General features: G+C 43.2%; 2 protein-coding genes across 7 annotated transcripts in view; both read right to left on the bottom strand.

Annotated features, from left to right (window-relative positions):
* Nucleotides 1-16,470, bottom strand: part of MDGA2 (MAM domain containing glycosylphosphatidylinositol anchor 2) — a 276,490-nt gene that overhangs the window by 20,050 nt on the left and 239,970 nt on the right. For all 3 annotated transcript variants that reach the window (XR_011903636.1, XR_011903637.1, XM_072336911.1), the window contains exons 11-12: nucleotides 6,591-6,768; nucleotides 932-952 (exon numbers count right to left, since the gene is read on the bottom strand). Coding sequence is in view for 1 of the 3 variants with exons in the window: in XM_072336911.1 (XP_072193012.1) it covers nucleotides 932-952; nucleotides 6,591-6,768 (199 nt within the window). In the remaining 2 variants the exon portion in view is untranslated. The remainder of the gene's footprint in view (nucleotides 1-931; nucleotides 953-6,590; nucleotides 6,769-16,470) is intronic.
* The window catches only part of CDKN3 (cyclin dependent kinase inhibitor 3), a 482,527-nt gene that overhangs the window by 326,508 nt on the left and 139,549 nt on the right, over nucleotides 1-16,470 (bottom strand). The window lies entirely within an intron of this gene.

Raw genomic sequence — 16,470 nt, 5'->3', positions numbered from 1 at the left:
AAATGCACTTTTCCTCTGAGATGTTTATAATATTTGCTAAGGCTCAGACACAGATCCTACTCAGTCACAGAATCATAGAACTGCTCAGGTTGGAAAAGACTTTGAAGATCACTGAGCCCAACCACAACCTGACCATCCTACCCTAACTCTAACAACCCTCTGCTAAATTGGGTCCCTGAGCACCACATCCAAATGGTTTTTAAACACATCCAGGGATGGTGACTCAACCACCTCCCTGGGGAGCCTGTTCTTAAACGTTCAAGTCTTTTGCTTCTCCCATGAGGCTGTGGCAAGGTGGGAGCTGGCCTCTTTTCTTGTGTAACTAGCAATAAGTCTAGAAAGAATGGCCTCAAGTTGAATCAGAAGAGGTTCAGGTTGAATATTAGGGAAACATTTCTTCTCCTAAAGAGTGCTCAGGTGCTGGAACAGGCTGCCCAGGGAGTGGTGGGCTCACCATTCCTGGAGGGGTCCAAGAACCATTTAGATGCGGCACTGAGGGACGTGGTTTAGTGGGAAAATATTTGTGATAGGTGGATGGTTGGACTGGATGACCTTAGAGGTGTTTCCCAATCTTGGTGATTCGATGACTCTGTGACTAAATTACAGCTTTGCCCATTCATACTGAGCTCCTATAACCTAGAAACGGACTTTATTTTTAGGGCATCAGGTTTTTCTTTAGGTGGACTGTTTGGGAGAAGGAAAGAGGGGCTGCAGCTATAGTATGGCCTTCCTCCACTAACTGTTGCTCTAGCACTTTGAAGAACAAGAGGAATGATGCTGTCAGGCACCACCCCAGCTTGCACACAAAACTAAGGGGCACAGCAACTGAAAGTGGAATAACTGCCAGTCACTTTTGAAGCACAGAGGACAGCAGGTGCAAGGACAGCTCTTCATGTGGGTAAAAGATAAACAAAGATAAAGAAATACTTACGTAGGTGTGGATTTACTGGAGCTGAAAGAGAGAGCGGAAATAAAATTAGCACAAAGGGAAAAAATTAATTAACCAGTATGCAGATGATCCTAAATTGCCCACTGATCATTCTTCCCCCTTCTTGAGGACCCTGATTACGGGTCCCACGCTCAGAAGACAGTCATCAAAACTGATGCTGTCCTTTCTGAGCAAGTTTTGCAGCTTCCTGACAAGCCAAAGGCAATGGCTTCCATGCGAAAAGCCTCTTCCACTCATTACACGTGCTCCATCATTATCACATGCAGCCTGGGGAATGAGATGCTGGAATGAAGCATCAAAGCTGGATTACTGGCATAGACACTGTATGGAAGAGGACAGCTGCACAGCAAAACTTGAGGGTGATGCCTTCGTGCAGGAATCCAACAAAAGATACAGAAAGGATGTGTTCATTCGAAGCAGAGGTTCTGTATCATGCCTTACTCAATTGCTAGTCTCATCAATGTTTATGGATATTTAATTTAACACATTATTTTTCTACTAAATAAGTAGTACTATTCTTTAATTTGTGAATGGATAGCACTTGCATTCTTCCAGAAATCCCAGTTTTCTTTTTAAGCAGCAGGAAACAAAAGCACAAGTTGGAGAGAAGAGTTTTGATCCCATTAGGCCAAGAGACACAACCAAGTAAAAAAAATCTATATCCCTAATTGTTTGATACTGAGGTTCCCCTATCAGCCAGAGAATGGAATGGGATGAAAATCAAACCTTAGTCATGCTTACAGATATCTTAACCGTGGGATGGGTTACCCAACGTTACACCCAGACTGACCTGAACAATGCTAAACATTAGAAACTGGGTCTGAGGGAGAAACGAAAGTCTTCATTTCTGTGCTGCCTATTTGTAAAAGGGTACATTTGAGGATGGGAGTCTCAGGAAACAGAGCCCTTCTTCTGCAAGCCCTCGTGCATGCGAGAAACAGAAGGATGCTAAGCCACCGTTAGAACTGTATGTTACCATTAGAACACTGAAATCAAACTTTATCTCCAGATGACGTGTCCATCTGGTAACCCCTGATTCCCATCTGAGTGTTGCTTCATGTCTCACTGCCATTCCCAAGCTGCGTTCAGAGACACCAACTCTTGGTTTCTGACCCCAATCACAGTTTCTACTTAGCTCTAACCTCGACCTGAAGTTTTTAAAACAGCTCTAATTTAGTGGTTCTGCCATCTGATCTTTCTTCGCTGAAACAAATGAGCAGTGACTTGCCCCCATGTAATTTTAAGAAACTTAGTCATCTCGTTATATTAGACAACCTCATAGCTTTTACCAACAAATTACCTTTCATTCTCCAAGAAACACTCATTCTGTGAGCTTCCTGAGTGACTGAACTTGGAATTAGCTGAAATTGCTGGAAACTACATTTAGCGATGCCTGCTTTGTAACTAAACACACAGGCTTTTATGGAAACTATCATCAGTGCATAACCTTGAGTCATGCTACTTAGATTACACACACAGCAGAGTGAAAACGGCTTCTTGCCAAGCTAGCTGCAGCTCAAACCAATGGACAAAAGCAGAATAGCAACCTGAGGAAGTTAGACTGAACCTATCTAACAAAATAAACTAGAAAAATAAAATAAAACTGAAAATAAAGCAACCCAGAAAGCGCACTCTGCTAATTGGTGCGCTAAGCTGCCCTGCAATGAAGTGTGATGGCTCCAGGTCTCACTGCTGAAAGGTGAGGCTGCTGCGTGCACAATGTGAGGGCTGCTCATTCAATTAGCCATAAAGATAAACCAATGGATGACTGATGGAGCAGCTCCTAAGGCTGAGCAGGGAACATTTGGAAAGGCATTGTGCCTCCGAGGGCTCTCGCTGCTCTGCTCTGCTGGCCTGGCTTAATGCTGGGGAATCTCAGGAGGAGAACCAAGCATCAGGAAGGATGTGAGCTCGGGTAGAGCTGAGGCAGATCATCCCTTAATCTCTCTGCCTTTTTCTCCAGCGTGCAGGGAATAAAGCCCACTGGAATTTCAGCTTGCTGGATGACTTCACTTTTCAGCGATCTCTATTATGTGCAGGTGATGGCAGAAAAATGTGGGCAGAATGGTTTGTTCTTAATGCCTGCCCTTGTATTGCATGTAACTGCATTTATACAGTGATGTGTCCCAGAGATCCTTCCTGATACAGATACTTGTTCAGGAACGTGTGCAGACACTGGGACCTCGTGCCCTCCCTTTACAAACAAAGCTGCAAACTGACTGTGAGAAACATAAAGCTAGAAGTAAGTATGCTGGGTATTCAGCTGCTGTGTTTTCTACTACTGGAAACTGCTATCTACTTATGGTAATTACAACCAGAATCTAAAAGCTTTAATGAGGATCAGGAGCCCATACCTGTAAAAGCACTTGATTTGCACAGAGAAAAGCAGTCCTCGTTGTAGATATTGATTCTTTATGCGGACAAGGCTTTCTTCTTCCCATAATGGTAACTCTGCATACTACTTATGAAACAGCCCCATACTCACATCTGTGTATACTTATAAATCCTATAATTTATGTTCTATTTGATGCCTTTTAAATTTTTTTTTTAGCTTGGGGCCCAGAAATACAATAATAAAAGCAATAATCAATGGAATAATTACAATATTACATATACTTCTTCCATACAGAATCTGGGAACTTCCTAACCTGTATAAGAATACACAGGCAGGGCTACAAAGCGTTTGGCAGCCATCATCTACCTGCCATATCATGGAAGGCTGATTCTACATACAATAGTAGCAATGCTAGGATTTGGGCTTCATTCACAGAAATGAGATTCACTTGCTTGTTTATCACTGGTTAGAAATGTTTAATAATAAGTGCACACTGAAATAGTGTTAATTGGAATAGCTGAAGGACCTTATTGCTTGTTTACATCACGGAGGCTGACGCAGATTCATGTAAAGTGATGGAGATTACACTGAACTTGTTACTAAAAGACTTATCTGTTTTGCACCAGCCTTCAAAACACTCATTAGTGCTACTTAAATTGCCCTGTTAGTATTTACTAGCAGAGTAACATACACACCTACCAAAGGATTTGTCAAGTGACGTCTGGCTGTAATTATCAATGTCACTCCTACTGTGATGACTGTTCTTTTCTTCCACTCCTCCTCTGCGTGAAGGAGAAAATAACTCATGGCAGGCAAGGAATTTCCCTATGAAACACTTCTACCATGTGTGACGTTTTGATTTGTGGGCTTGGGTAGCGGGAAGGCTTTGTCTTCTATGAATGGCTCCAGCTTGGGATGGCCGGGCATACTGTTGAGAGCCCATTAATAATGCTTCTCCTGCTTTGGTTGTACTGTAGTACCATTTTGGACATCCAGATGGTACCAGGAGGCTACCCCACTGGAAGCTGTTATTTATATATGAGCATCTTCCCTGTTAAACTCCAGTTGTGGATTTTAATTCAAAATGCAACGCGCTCCACAGCACAACCCAATGAAAATGACTGCACGGGCAGGAGTAACATGACCTAACTTTAGTGATTTGAAAGTCAGAGATCTCATTTAGGAGTGCCCCTAAAGGCACAGGGAGATACGAGCCTGATACTAAAGGGTGATTCGTCTACTGAGAGAAAACTGGAGAAACCTCTTCTCTGGTTGGGCAGCAAACAACCCGCGCACGAGGAACGTCGTGTTGATTCTCACATACTTTAAGACTGGTTTGAAATATCATTTTTGGGCAACACCAGCCCAAGGTTGTCATATTTCAAATGACAAGTTTAAGCGGTCAAAATAACTCCTATAGGCCATGGTCTGTCTGTTATCTACTTGTACCGAGCTGAATCTCAAGTGTAAAGGGGAATACATTCATTAAAGGTAAAAGGCACTACTGTCATTTGTAGCAACTCTAATTATCATGCATCTGATCTGCTTTTCATGCTGGCTGCATTTCTTTAAAATGGGGTAAAATCTCATTAATCTGCTCACAATACAGAAAAACACATTTTCGGTGGGAATCCTTATCAGCACTACAAACAAAAACATACATTTTAAACATCAGAAAAAAAGCTTGTCTACTCTAAAGGTGGTCAAACACATCCTTGGAGACAGTTAGGACCCAACTGCATGTGGCCCCGGGCAACCTGCTCTGAGTAGGTTGGATGAGGTGATCGCCAGCAGTGCCTCCAACCTCAGCATAATGCAAGGTATTCAACTGCTGCATGTCCCCAAAAGAGTATTTCTGAAGCAGTGGGGTGAGAAATATGGAGTGATGTGGCTGAAGTCCAGTGCGCCCGCAGGGTATTGATCAAAATTGCACACATATACATGACAGAACTATGTTGAAAATAGGAAGATCCAACTGTGGTTGGGTTAGTTTTGTAACGGGGAAAAATCTGTCAAAAATTATCTTCTCCCTTTAAGAAACATTTGCATGATGTCCTTTATTTTCTGGGTAATGTTTATTATTACTACAATCCTGGCCTGCTGCTGTGCATGCTGTTAGCCCATTAGCTGCTTTCCTAAGATTCTCACATTTCAGACAGTAACCATTGCATTTGCACCACAGTAATGCACGCAGTATCATTATTCTATAGCTGGAGTTATAGCACACTTAAAATTAGCCCGGTAATAGCTAGCTGACACTACAGTGCTTAGACAAATGATGAGATAAAACGTGTATTTGAAGCACACAAAGCCTCAGTGATTCTGAAACCCCTCTTCAAAGAGAAGTCACTCCAGGTTCATCCTATTGATTAGCACCTGGCTCACCATTTTTTAACCTGCATTTGTTGACACCAGAGCGATGGCACTGAGCACCACTGCAGGGTACAACACGATGGCTCCATCTCTCCTGGGCAGCTGGATTATACTTGGCACCCAGCAGGCACGTTTGAAATGGGGTGTCATTCACATCTGTGCTAATGGCAAATGCTAGCAGAAGAAATTTGCTGTAGTCCAAATATGTCTTTTTACGTCGCATGGGAACATTCTCCTTGCCAGCTTGGGGCTACAAATGCAAATTACATGATGTTTCATTAATGGCTCAAGCTCACTGTGGTTGTGAGCCGCAGCCAAGACCTGAGTCAGCTTCCTGAGACCTGCCAGAGCACAGCCACCACTAAAGTGCAGCACTTCACAGAATGGTTTGGGTTGGGAGGGACCTCAAGGATCATCAAGCTCCAACCCTCCTGCTGCAGGCAGAGCAGCCAGCCTCCACATTTAACAGTAAAGGTTGTGACCAAGTGTGCTGCATGTGGTTGTTTTCCCTCCAGTCCTGTGGTTACAGTACTGGTCAGTATTTACATCATGGGAGAAAATTCAAGTAAACAGGAAGGGCAAGTGACACAAGCCTACTTATAACAGTGGGCACTGTTGATTGGGACTGCTACTGAGAAACCTCAAATGTCTGCACAAAGCTTCTGCTCTTGATGACCCTTCCTGAGTCATCTGGAAGACCCAAGGAAATGGCTTCCCACCACTAACATAGGAATCACATAATGGCTTGGGTTAGAAGGGATCTCAAGGATCAACAAGCTCCAACCCTTTACATCACAGAAACTCCTCTGGTTTGGGCAGCTTATTGCTGGACAAGTAGTTAGTTCACATCATGCAACATAACCATAACCCATATAGCAGACTTAATTGTGCAGAAGGTGCCACAACGCATTTCCTTGTACTCAGAGATCTTACCACTATACTTAATGACCCGAATAGTGGAGTCCCCTTCTCCAAATCTGGTGATGGGTGTCAGACGGACTTCATACGCCTCCGGCTTGATCAGCTCAGTTAGATTGTAGGTAATTAATTCACCCTTTTGAATATTTCCATTCACTGTAATTTCCTGTTCCCACCAACGCTGCTGCCCAGCCTAAAAGAAAAAGAAGAATGCAAATGTCAGAGCTTTTGGGGCAGGTGCTGTCTTCTTCTAAGGAGGGAATGGAAGCAGGCACAGACCTGTGTTGGGCCATGAGTTCCCTTAAAGAAAGAAATAACTTTCAGTTCATCTCATCACCACTAGCTGGAAGCTGACCACCCTGTCTCAGAGCCTATACCACCCTGTCTCAGAGCCTATACCATCCTATCTAACAGCCCAAGTAAATAAATTAACACACCACACCCAGCAGCCCTCTTCCCTCCATTATATTCCTTTCTACAGGTGTCCAACCCCTCCCTCTTGCAGGTAATGAGATTTCACAGCTGTTATTTGGGGTGCCATTTGGAGCTAATGAGAGCACACTGAAGAACTGAGATGCAGTTTGGTTTCCAAGCACTTTTGTTGATGAGTGAGAAAGAAATAGGCTGGCTCTTAATGGCCTTAGTGCACAATTAACAGCAGTCCTAGTAGTTCCCAAGATGGATGGATTTCAGAGAACAATGAAAGTCAATAGGAGCAAACAAGAGGGTATTTTATTAAGGAAAAAAAAACAACAAACCCACACACAACAAAGCATAGATTTTTGTGCTTTATAGACTGCAGTGTTTTCAACATCAAAATCCATACTTTCTGTTATTTATACACTGTAATAAGAAAATAAAATAAAATAAATCCAATTAAGAAGAAGGCATCACAGGTAAAGAATGTCATATTGTCCCTACAATGTCCCTGCAATAGGTTACAGACAAGCAGAAATTATATACATTTTGGGCAGCACGGTGACTTTACACTGCAAAATTACTTGTAGGTACATGGGCTTATTACAGACTCTATCTCCAGGAAACAAGGGAAAAGTCATTAAATATTTACTATGCATCCCAAGGTAACAGTACAGGTGCAGTACTACTAAACGAGATGTTCCTCTGAGCACACCAAAGTTGTGAGTGCACTGGAATTCTCAGTTATTCCATGCAGAGCTTCATGGTTATTGAAAGCAGAGAATGTTTTATTCTAGAAACTTTAATTTGCTGGTGCAAAAAAAAAGTTCACTGAAATCACTAAAATCTTGCACTAAATCACAGAATCCTAGAATGGCCTGGGCGGGAAAGGCCCACAGTGCTCATCCATTCCAACCCCCTGCTGTGTGCAGGGTCGCCAACCAGCAGCCCAGGCTGCCCAGAGCCACATCCAGCCTGGCCTTGAATGCCTGCAGGGATGGGGCATCCACAGCCTCCTTGGGCAACCTGTTCAGTGCGTCACCACCCTCTGGAGGAAAAACTTCCTCCTAAGATCCAACCTAAACCTCCCCTGTCTCAGTTTAAAACCATCCCCCCTTGTCCTATCACTGCCCACCCCTGTAAACAGCCATTGCTCCCCTCCCCCTCCATTTATATGCTCGGTGGTTTTCCCACAGCATGTTTCATGGGCAGGTTGGCTGCCAATTGCATTTGTGAATACAGCATTAGGATCCTTGTGCTATGGGTTGTGTGAGCTCACGCTGCCTTCCTGCAGCTGCCTGAAGTTGGCCAAAGGTATTTCTGACTCCTTACAGAGGCCGACCAAAAACATTCTCCCATTATACCCAGCCTTAGGATAAAGGAATACTGAAACACTTACTTCAGCAAATGTTCTTCATAATTAATTACACACGTTTACAGTTTCGATTACTGTAACTAGTCTTAAATGTCCATCACATTCAGCTGCTGCTTTGGATTATCACCCTTTCCTTCAACAACACACAAAAGCAAATAAAGTAACGGCAATATTTTACTCATTCTGAAAGAAATAGTTTCATTTTTCATTTTGGTTTTATGCTTCCAAAGCCGGTCCTGGATATTGGTGTTTCTCCATATAAAGGAACGTGCATCTTTTTGCCTTGCAATCAACACCAGCTCTGTTCTAATTCTTATTTTTACCATGGAAGTCATAAGAAACAATCCATAACCATCTGAAAACTGTCACAATGTGTGTATCTGGAGCTTTAAATTGAGGGAGAACCAGGGTTTGGTGGGAAGAGCATTTATTAACATTAATAAATGTAATTAATTCAGCAGAGCATACCCATGTGCCAATCCGGGGCACAGTGGGCTTCACAGGGACTCCTCACTTCTCTCTGTTACCTTAGAGTATCTGGAGGTCTTTGTTCCCTAACGCTAACAGAAAAGCAAAATGCCTTTCCCTGACATCAGAGGAAGGGAAAAAAGTCGAAGTGTGACAGCATTTTATCACAGCAGGCTGAAACCATCTCCTCTGAGCTGTCAGTGAAAGCGCATTTATTCCCCATCTCCTGTTGCAACATCAGCCAACACGATGTGAGCAACGAGACCCAAACGTATAGATTTCCTGAGAAATTAATCCAATGGGATGATTAAATATTGATTGCCCATACGAGCAGTTATGCTTATAAAAAATAAACACATTTGTAGTCCATTGTACTTGGCCTATTGATTTCAGCCATAAATTTCTTCATTGACTCAAAAAGTCAGACAAGAATCTCTTTAATTAATGACAACAGAACGCCATGTATATTAATCTACTGCATACTCCTAGAAAAAAACTGTGGCAGTCTTTAAAGTGATTTCTTTACAATTTATAACCACGATGACAATTGATTTTCCTTAAGAAAAAAAAGAGAATTCTTTAGCAGTTACATCTATAAAACAGCATGGGGAAATACTTGGGCCGTGGGCAAATCCTCCTCCTATCTGCACGGTGCAGAGGAAGCAGGTCTGTGCAACGCTTGCCTCACTGCTGCTGCATAACTGCAGTGGTTGCTCCTCTCTAGTAAGTTCACCCAGATCAGAGCTTTCTCATCTTCAACACAAGCCTTATCAGGGAGGTGGCAACTGTGTCAGCTTCATTTCAAAGGCTAGTTACAGCCCTGAAATGACGAGCAGTGACAAATACCTGTAATTCAGGCAAAAATAACAAGGCCAGCTGCAATGCATGCTCTGCCACGCTCATCATCATTTTATTTAGCACGGTGCACTGTGTACTATTGCTATTGATGACATCTCTTCTTTCATATTTTCACACGCAGTTGCTGGAAGCATCAAGGCGCTGCATTTGTTTCTGTGCTCATCCTGTGCCCGCTCCCTGCTCCCTGCACATAGGACACAGCAAGGGCAGCACCACAGGGCTCAGCGCCATGGAGCTAACTGCTACCTCACAAGAACCAACCAGAAGCAGCTTTCTTTACATGACCTTCCATTCCCACTCCTTATACCTCTTGCCATTCATTTCATTTGCTTGTTGTTAACAGCTTTGTGTAATTGGTTTTATGTGGGACATGGAAAATTATCACCTTCCTTTTCCTTCTTTTAAGCAGCAACCAGTCTCTGAGTTGCCATTAATTAGGAGCTCGGCGTCCAAAGATGCAGAACACTTTTATGGGCTACAAAACTGATGGATGAGTGGTCGGGATGCCAGAAACAGCTGTATGTGATCCAAAACTATAGGCTGATATTCGCAGGAGAAACAAATGGGAACCATTTAAGGAGCGATGGTACAAGAGATCTGGAAGCTACATGAAGCAACAATTAAGTTCTCTTTAATTACGTGTCATATTTGTAGTTTCAAAGACAAGTTAACCTGGGAAATGGGAAACTGCCTTCTATTTTAACGTTATTTTTTTTTTCCATACAAATGAATGATAATGAAAACAGCTTTTAAAATCTGAATTAGGACACTTCAGTCCACTGGCTACATAACCTGCAATGTAGGCTATTCATCCCTGGAAGGTCTTTCTCAGCATTTCTTTGCTTTTGATAACTATATATATGTGGGGACAAAGGGAAAACTCTGTATTTGCAATACGTACACCCTTCTTTAATAAGAAAGGCGATAAAATTTATCTCTATTCACTTTCTATATGGCAAATCAAATCTGTACCAGTACATGGATTGGTACAGGAACTCGCTAGGTCATGGACACAAAATTACGCGCTCCATTTTGTAGCCAGTGTCAATGCAGCCTTCAACAGAACCCCATTTTCCAAGCACATAAAGCTCGTTCCAGACAGATAACACTCTCTGGTGTGTAGAAACTGAGCAGTTTTACAGTTAGTTTTGTATGCACTTCAAAAACATACAAAACATGCAGGAAATTCAACACGTAGGCCTTCGTGGCCCTTTAGCACAAAACTCTGGATTTTTCTCTGCTCCTAAAGTGACACGAGCAGTGCTCTATGATTGCTGATTTATTCCATGACCTTCAGGTTTACCCTGTTACTGAACTCCATGTTTAATGGAAGCAACTACCAGAGCACTGACTGCCTCTGAAGAGTGACCAGAGACAGCATGGAGAGCCTTGAGATACAAACATCAAAATCTAGGTCACTAATTCCAAAGCCAAATCCAAAGCTGAAACATATGAATGTCACAACATTCTCCTGAGAGCTATTAATGAGATGCAAAAATGCTCCTTATGTGCAGACAATGTCTTGGCAGTCCTCAGCGCCTTCAGAAGCAAGTGGAGGGTGACTGAATCCATGCAGTCACTGTGGTGAAAGACACCCAAGGTTATACTCGCCCTTGGGTTTGAGCGCTGAGTGGGACAGTTACAAATGATGGGCTGTGTGCAACAGTGGGTGAGAAATGGAAACTCCTTCATGCATCCAGTCACAGTGACACAAAGGCCTCATGGGCTGCACCCAGCACCAGCTGTATTTTCCACTGATGCTGCAGGACTAGAAATGGGTGACTCTCAGACCACAGCACTCCAGTTGCCACCCTTCCTTCCCTGCAGACCAGTGGTTCTGCTCCAAACATGGGTAGGATCAAAGCACAGCTGAGCAGTGCAGTAAATGTCATGTACAACACAACAAAGCTGGTAACAAGGCTAGAAGGCATGCTGACATTGGGTTGTCCAGTCTGGAGAAAATGAAGTCAAGAGGCAATTTCCCTTCCCATTCCCTTTCCCCTCCCCTCTGTCTTCTCCTCTCTCCTCTCCTTTCCTCCCCCACTCCCATTCCATTCCATTCCATTCCATTCCATTCCATTCCATTCCATTCCATTCCATTCCATTCCATTCCATTCCATTCCATTCCATTCCATTCCAATACTACTAAGAGATTATCAACTGTTTGCCTGGGCTATTCTTTTCCCTACTGTTTCAGAATTGGCAGCATTACATGACTTTGCACAGGTGAAGGACTCTCCTGGGGACGCCAGAAAATGCACCGCGTTTCTCTCATGTACAGGATCCATCCCTCCATGCCCTTTGAGTAAAGGCAGAATTTCACAGCTTAGTGGAAAGAGCTGAAGCACCTGTAGATTGGGAGCAGGCTGCATCATTCTGCTCTCAGCAAAAGGTCATAATGTGGACTTCTCTTTTTGGGCTCAGATTGGCCATAACCCTGAATGTGACGCGCTGCATTCAAAGCTATCTTTCTCTTAAAGACTAAAATGCAAGTAAACCAGCAGAATCCATGCTAAGGCTTCAGAATTGGTGAAGTCCCAGATGAATTCACACAACTCTTCAGAATTAAACAAGAGCTGCCCTGTTCCTCGCCCCAGTGGCACGGGCTTCCCTGCTCCTTCACTACTGCCAGACAACTCCTAAACAAGGCTTTCAATTTTTAATCCTTACTTTGTTATGTATTCACAAAAGGTGGGTTCATTATTAAACCTCAGTAAGGACGTTGTTAAGAGAAAGTTTTCTCATTATAGCCATGTAGCAAACCTGAGGTTCATATGCTGGGAAGCTGCTGCCTACTCAGCAAAGTGCAGGACACAGTGAGCTGGGCACTGCCAGGAGTGCAACTGCCAGCAGTACTGCCAGGGGTCTGCATGCAGAGCACTGCTGTGGATCTGCATGCAAAGCATTGCTGTGGGTCTGCATGCAAAGCATTGATATGGGTCTGCATGCAAAGCATTGCTGTGGGTCTGCATGCAAAACATTGATATGGGTCTGCATGCAAAGCATTGCTGTGGGTCTGCAGGCAAAGCATTGCTGTGGGTCAGCATGTTTGTTCACTTCACACTTTCATAACACTTCACACTTCACACTTTCATAACAACGACACTCCCACAATCAGGAAAGTATCCCAAAAGAAAAGTGCGTATTTCAGTGCAGACACCAGAGCTGAGCTCACTTAATGCTACAACCTGCCCTGAGTGGACCTGGAACAGTGTGCAGGGAGCTCCTGTCACTGCTGAACTAATTCCTAATTCATTTCTTGTGACTTCCAAAAGGTATTTATGAACTATCTTCTTTTTTCTTCTTTTTCTTTTATGAAAACAACCACACAGTAACAAATCAATGAATGAAGCTGCAATTGGGACGATAAACTCAACCTGTGCTGGAGCTTCGTCGTGTAGCGAACGCAGAGAACAAGCTTTGTTGTCTGGGTAAATGAATTGGAAAACCAAGACTGCATTTTAAGTAACCTACGTGAGCCTCAGCACAAACAGATCAAGGAGTAATAATGCAAGGAGATAAGTGCATGCTGCCAACGTGCATTTCTGAGGAGACCAAACATGCTGATATTGCTTAAGTTTTTAAGCAAGAAAAGTTCTTTCTTTTTTGCCAAAGAATAACAGCTCAACTGTCAGATGTGAGTGTTTCAACAAAGCATTTCTTAAGTACTTAAGACAATCACCGCATGCGAGGAAAGGAAGGAGTCTCTAGATTTTTAATGAAGTTCACAAAATGGAACTTTGATGTTTTAAATCAGCTCCAAAACACAGATGTACTGCAGCAGGGCGCTGATTTGCTTATGGAATGGCAATACAGCTTGTATTCACTTTAAATATATGTATGTTTTGGAGAAAGAAAAGAGGATTCTCCAGCAGCAATAGAGGGGACGAAGCAGTCGTCTTCAGGGACAGATCGCAGGCAGACCTCAAAGAGATCTAACGGCTCCTGTGCATATGCCCTCGTGATGTGTGGATATAATATGCAACCTGAGTGGCCTTAGAAGCCTGTCAGCGAGCTCAAAGACAGATATTCTTCTCACACCACCAGAATTGCTCATTGCAGTGCAGGAGGGGTTGTTAAGGAACACTCAGCTTTCTTGGCCATGCAAGAGCAATTCCATTTGTTACCAAAGACCAGACACAACTCTCACCTGTCCAGCATTCGTCTGATGACACATCCCTTAGTTTTTAAGTAATTTCCCATTTTCAAGGTTTCATTGCTCTATTTTGCTTTTGGTTTTAATTTATTATTTATTTTTTTACATTTTATGAAGTCAGAAACTAACAGGAAAACCATTTATGCCACTTACAGATAGAGGTTTTGAAACAGTTTTGCCTTACAGCAATGTGTAGCCCACACCTTGGTCAACAACTTCCATGCCACCCAAACCCCCCACTCTAGCTGTACTGCTCAGAACAGTGCTGGGCTGTGCATGAGAAGAGCAAAGGGAGTCTCAGCCCTACCACAAGTGTTTAAATGTAGTTGAAAGCAGCTAAGTTGCCTACAGAAATAAAGTCCTCTAGCTCGAGTAATTCCTCTCACTAGATTGCTCTTCAATTCACTCCGTTCTCTTCTGCATCTTTCCTAAAGTTGGACTGATACACCACATTTGCAGCAGTAATCAATTCATACTGCAGATTTCTTCTGCTGAGAAAGAACAAGTGAGAATAAGCGTGACAACCAAAGTGCCACTGACTGTGTTACTGACACCACTTCAAACACAGGAGGATGGTGATCTCCATCCCAGATAGGACTTCTGCTTTAGGAACTGACTGCTTGCCCATTGCTGGTACAGATCAAGAAAGAGACTTGGCCACAGAGACCTCTGGCTTTTGCAGTGTGTAATACACAGGGGGGACAGTATGGGTATGCCCGAGTCATCCTGAAGAGAAAGATCAGAGGTTGGCCAAGACCACACGGTACCCACAGAGCTTGCTACAAAGAATTCATACAATCTGCCCCACATTCAAGTTTTTTTTGGTTCGCTTCCTTTAATTAATGTAATGCCTTCCAATGTTTTCCACAATTGCATCTCCTTCTCTGCTACACCTCTGTTCCCTGCAGACGTGACCCAACATAAAGGGCTCTGCTCAGACCGCACTGACACTACCTGCAGGGCAGACAGGCAGGATGGTAAATAGTGGTTAATAGGTTAAGCCAAAAGATAATGTAAACTATAATATTAGAATATAAAATATAAAAATGCCTTGATTGGACTTCCTAAAGGAAATGAGGGCTGTGAAGAAAACACGACAGCTTATTTCCAATTCACCTTTTCAGCTCTCCTGCTTCCTCCCCTAAAATTAATTGCCACAGATTTGAGTACCTACATTTGAACAGCTTTGAATCACATTTTGGTATACATTTTGATGTATAGCTACTGTAAGGTTTCTATAGCAAAACAAAACACCGTGCTTCAAAACGCCTTTCTCTTTGCAGTAGGTTGACTTGTGTGATGACAGCACCACGATCTTGATAGAGTGAATGTCTGCAAATTGATTACCCGTCAGGTGGGGCCTGGAGTGTGCTAACACATACATTCCTCCTAAGTGGCTTTCATTCTAAGTATGTCGCTTTAGTAAATACGTTCTTTCCCTTCATCTGTTCCCATTTTCACTCTGCAGGCAGACAAATGACCCTTCTCTCTCCTCTGATTGCCTCTTCCCCTAACAGCATCCTTTTGCCTTTTGAGACTTGACTCTGTGCTTAGCATCACCTCTTAAGAAGCACAGCCCCTGTCTCACTTCCAGCTGATGCAGTACAGACATAGTGGCCCCTTGGTGCTGGTGTCCCGTGGTGCTGTGGGCACAGACCGAGCACAGCCACCAAGAGGTGTGCACGCTTCTGCTGCTCCTCCTTGAACACCAGCAAGGAACTGGTCACTAACAACTCCTAGGGCTCAATCCAGTGGCTGCAGGGGTACATGGTGACTGCATGTAAGACCTGCTGCTCATGTGCTTTTATAGGCCAGACAGTCTTCACACACCTCTGGCTCCACTGATCAGGTGGCTGCACAGCTCTGCAATGTGCATCCAGTCCCAGGCCCTACAAAATCCCACATGCATTCCCAACTTACTGCCTATTGATTGTTCATCAATATAAATTGCAATATAAAAGCAATATAAAGATTGGGTAAAGAGCAACAGGCACTAGGGCTCATATCTCAGCACCCTGAATGCAAAACCAATTTACCAATCAGATAAAGATCATGCTGCCCACCTAACCACAGGCAGACACCAGAACACTGACCCAACCCACCGGCAGTACTTTGCAATGCATTATAAAAAGGCACTGCTAAGTAAATGACCCCAAACCATCATTTCAGAGGGCGGTGTGCTGGCAACAAATGGTGAGTGCCAAGGGAAGGAAGGATGTTAATTATTGCCTGTGTTTCAGGAGAATTACTGCAGTGATGGGTGAACGTGTCTGGATGGCTTGCTAGGTTCTGAATCACTCTCATTTCAAATGTGGCTTCAGACAGAGGAATAAAACTTGTTTTGATTAACCCGATGGAAAAGGTTGTTGAGGTAATTAAAGTAAAGGAACTACTAATTTTAAGCACAAAAAATTGATAATTAAAAATGAATTAAAATGGAATGGGGGGAAAAAAACAAAAAAGAAGCGGCGAAAACACCTAATGCCACTAATTTCATTATAGATCATTTTGCTTCAGCAAATTCTTTTTAAAATGTAATAATTCCTCTTGGGTACCGGGAGTAACAGAAGCGAATGGTGCCAAATGACACAAACATTTAATAAAAGTCACTGATTTTCACT

Source organism: Excalfactoria chinensis, chromosome 5, assembly GCF_039878825.1.
Source record: "Excalfactoria chinensis isolate bCotChi1 chromosome 5, bCotChi1.hap2, whole genome shotgun sequence".
Taxonomy (NCBI): Eukaryota; Metazoa; Chordata; class Aves; order Galliformes; family Phasianidae; genus Excalfactoria; species Excalfactoria chinensis.
This window is presented reverse-complemented; position numbering and strand designations above follow the sequence as displayed.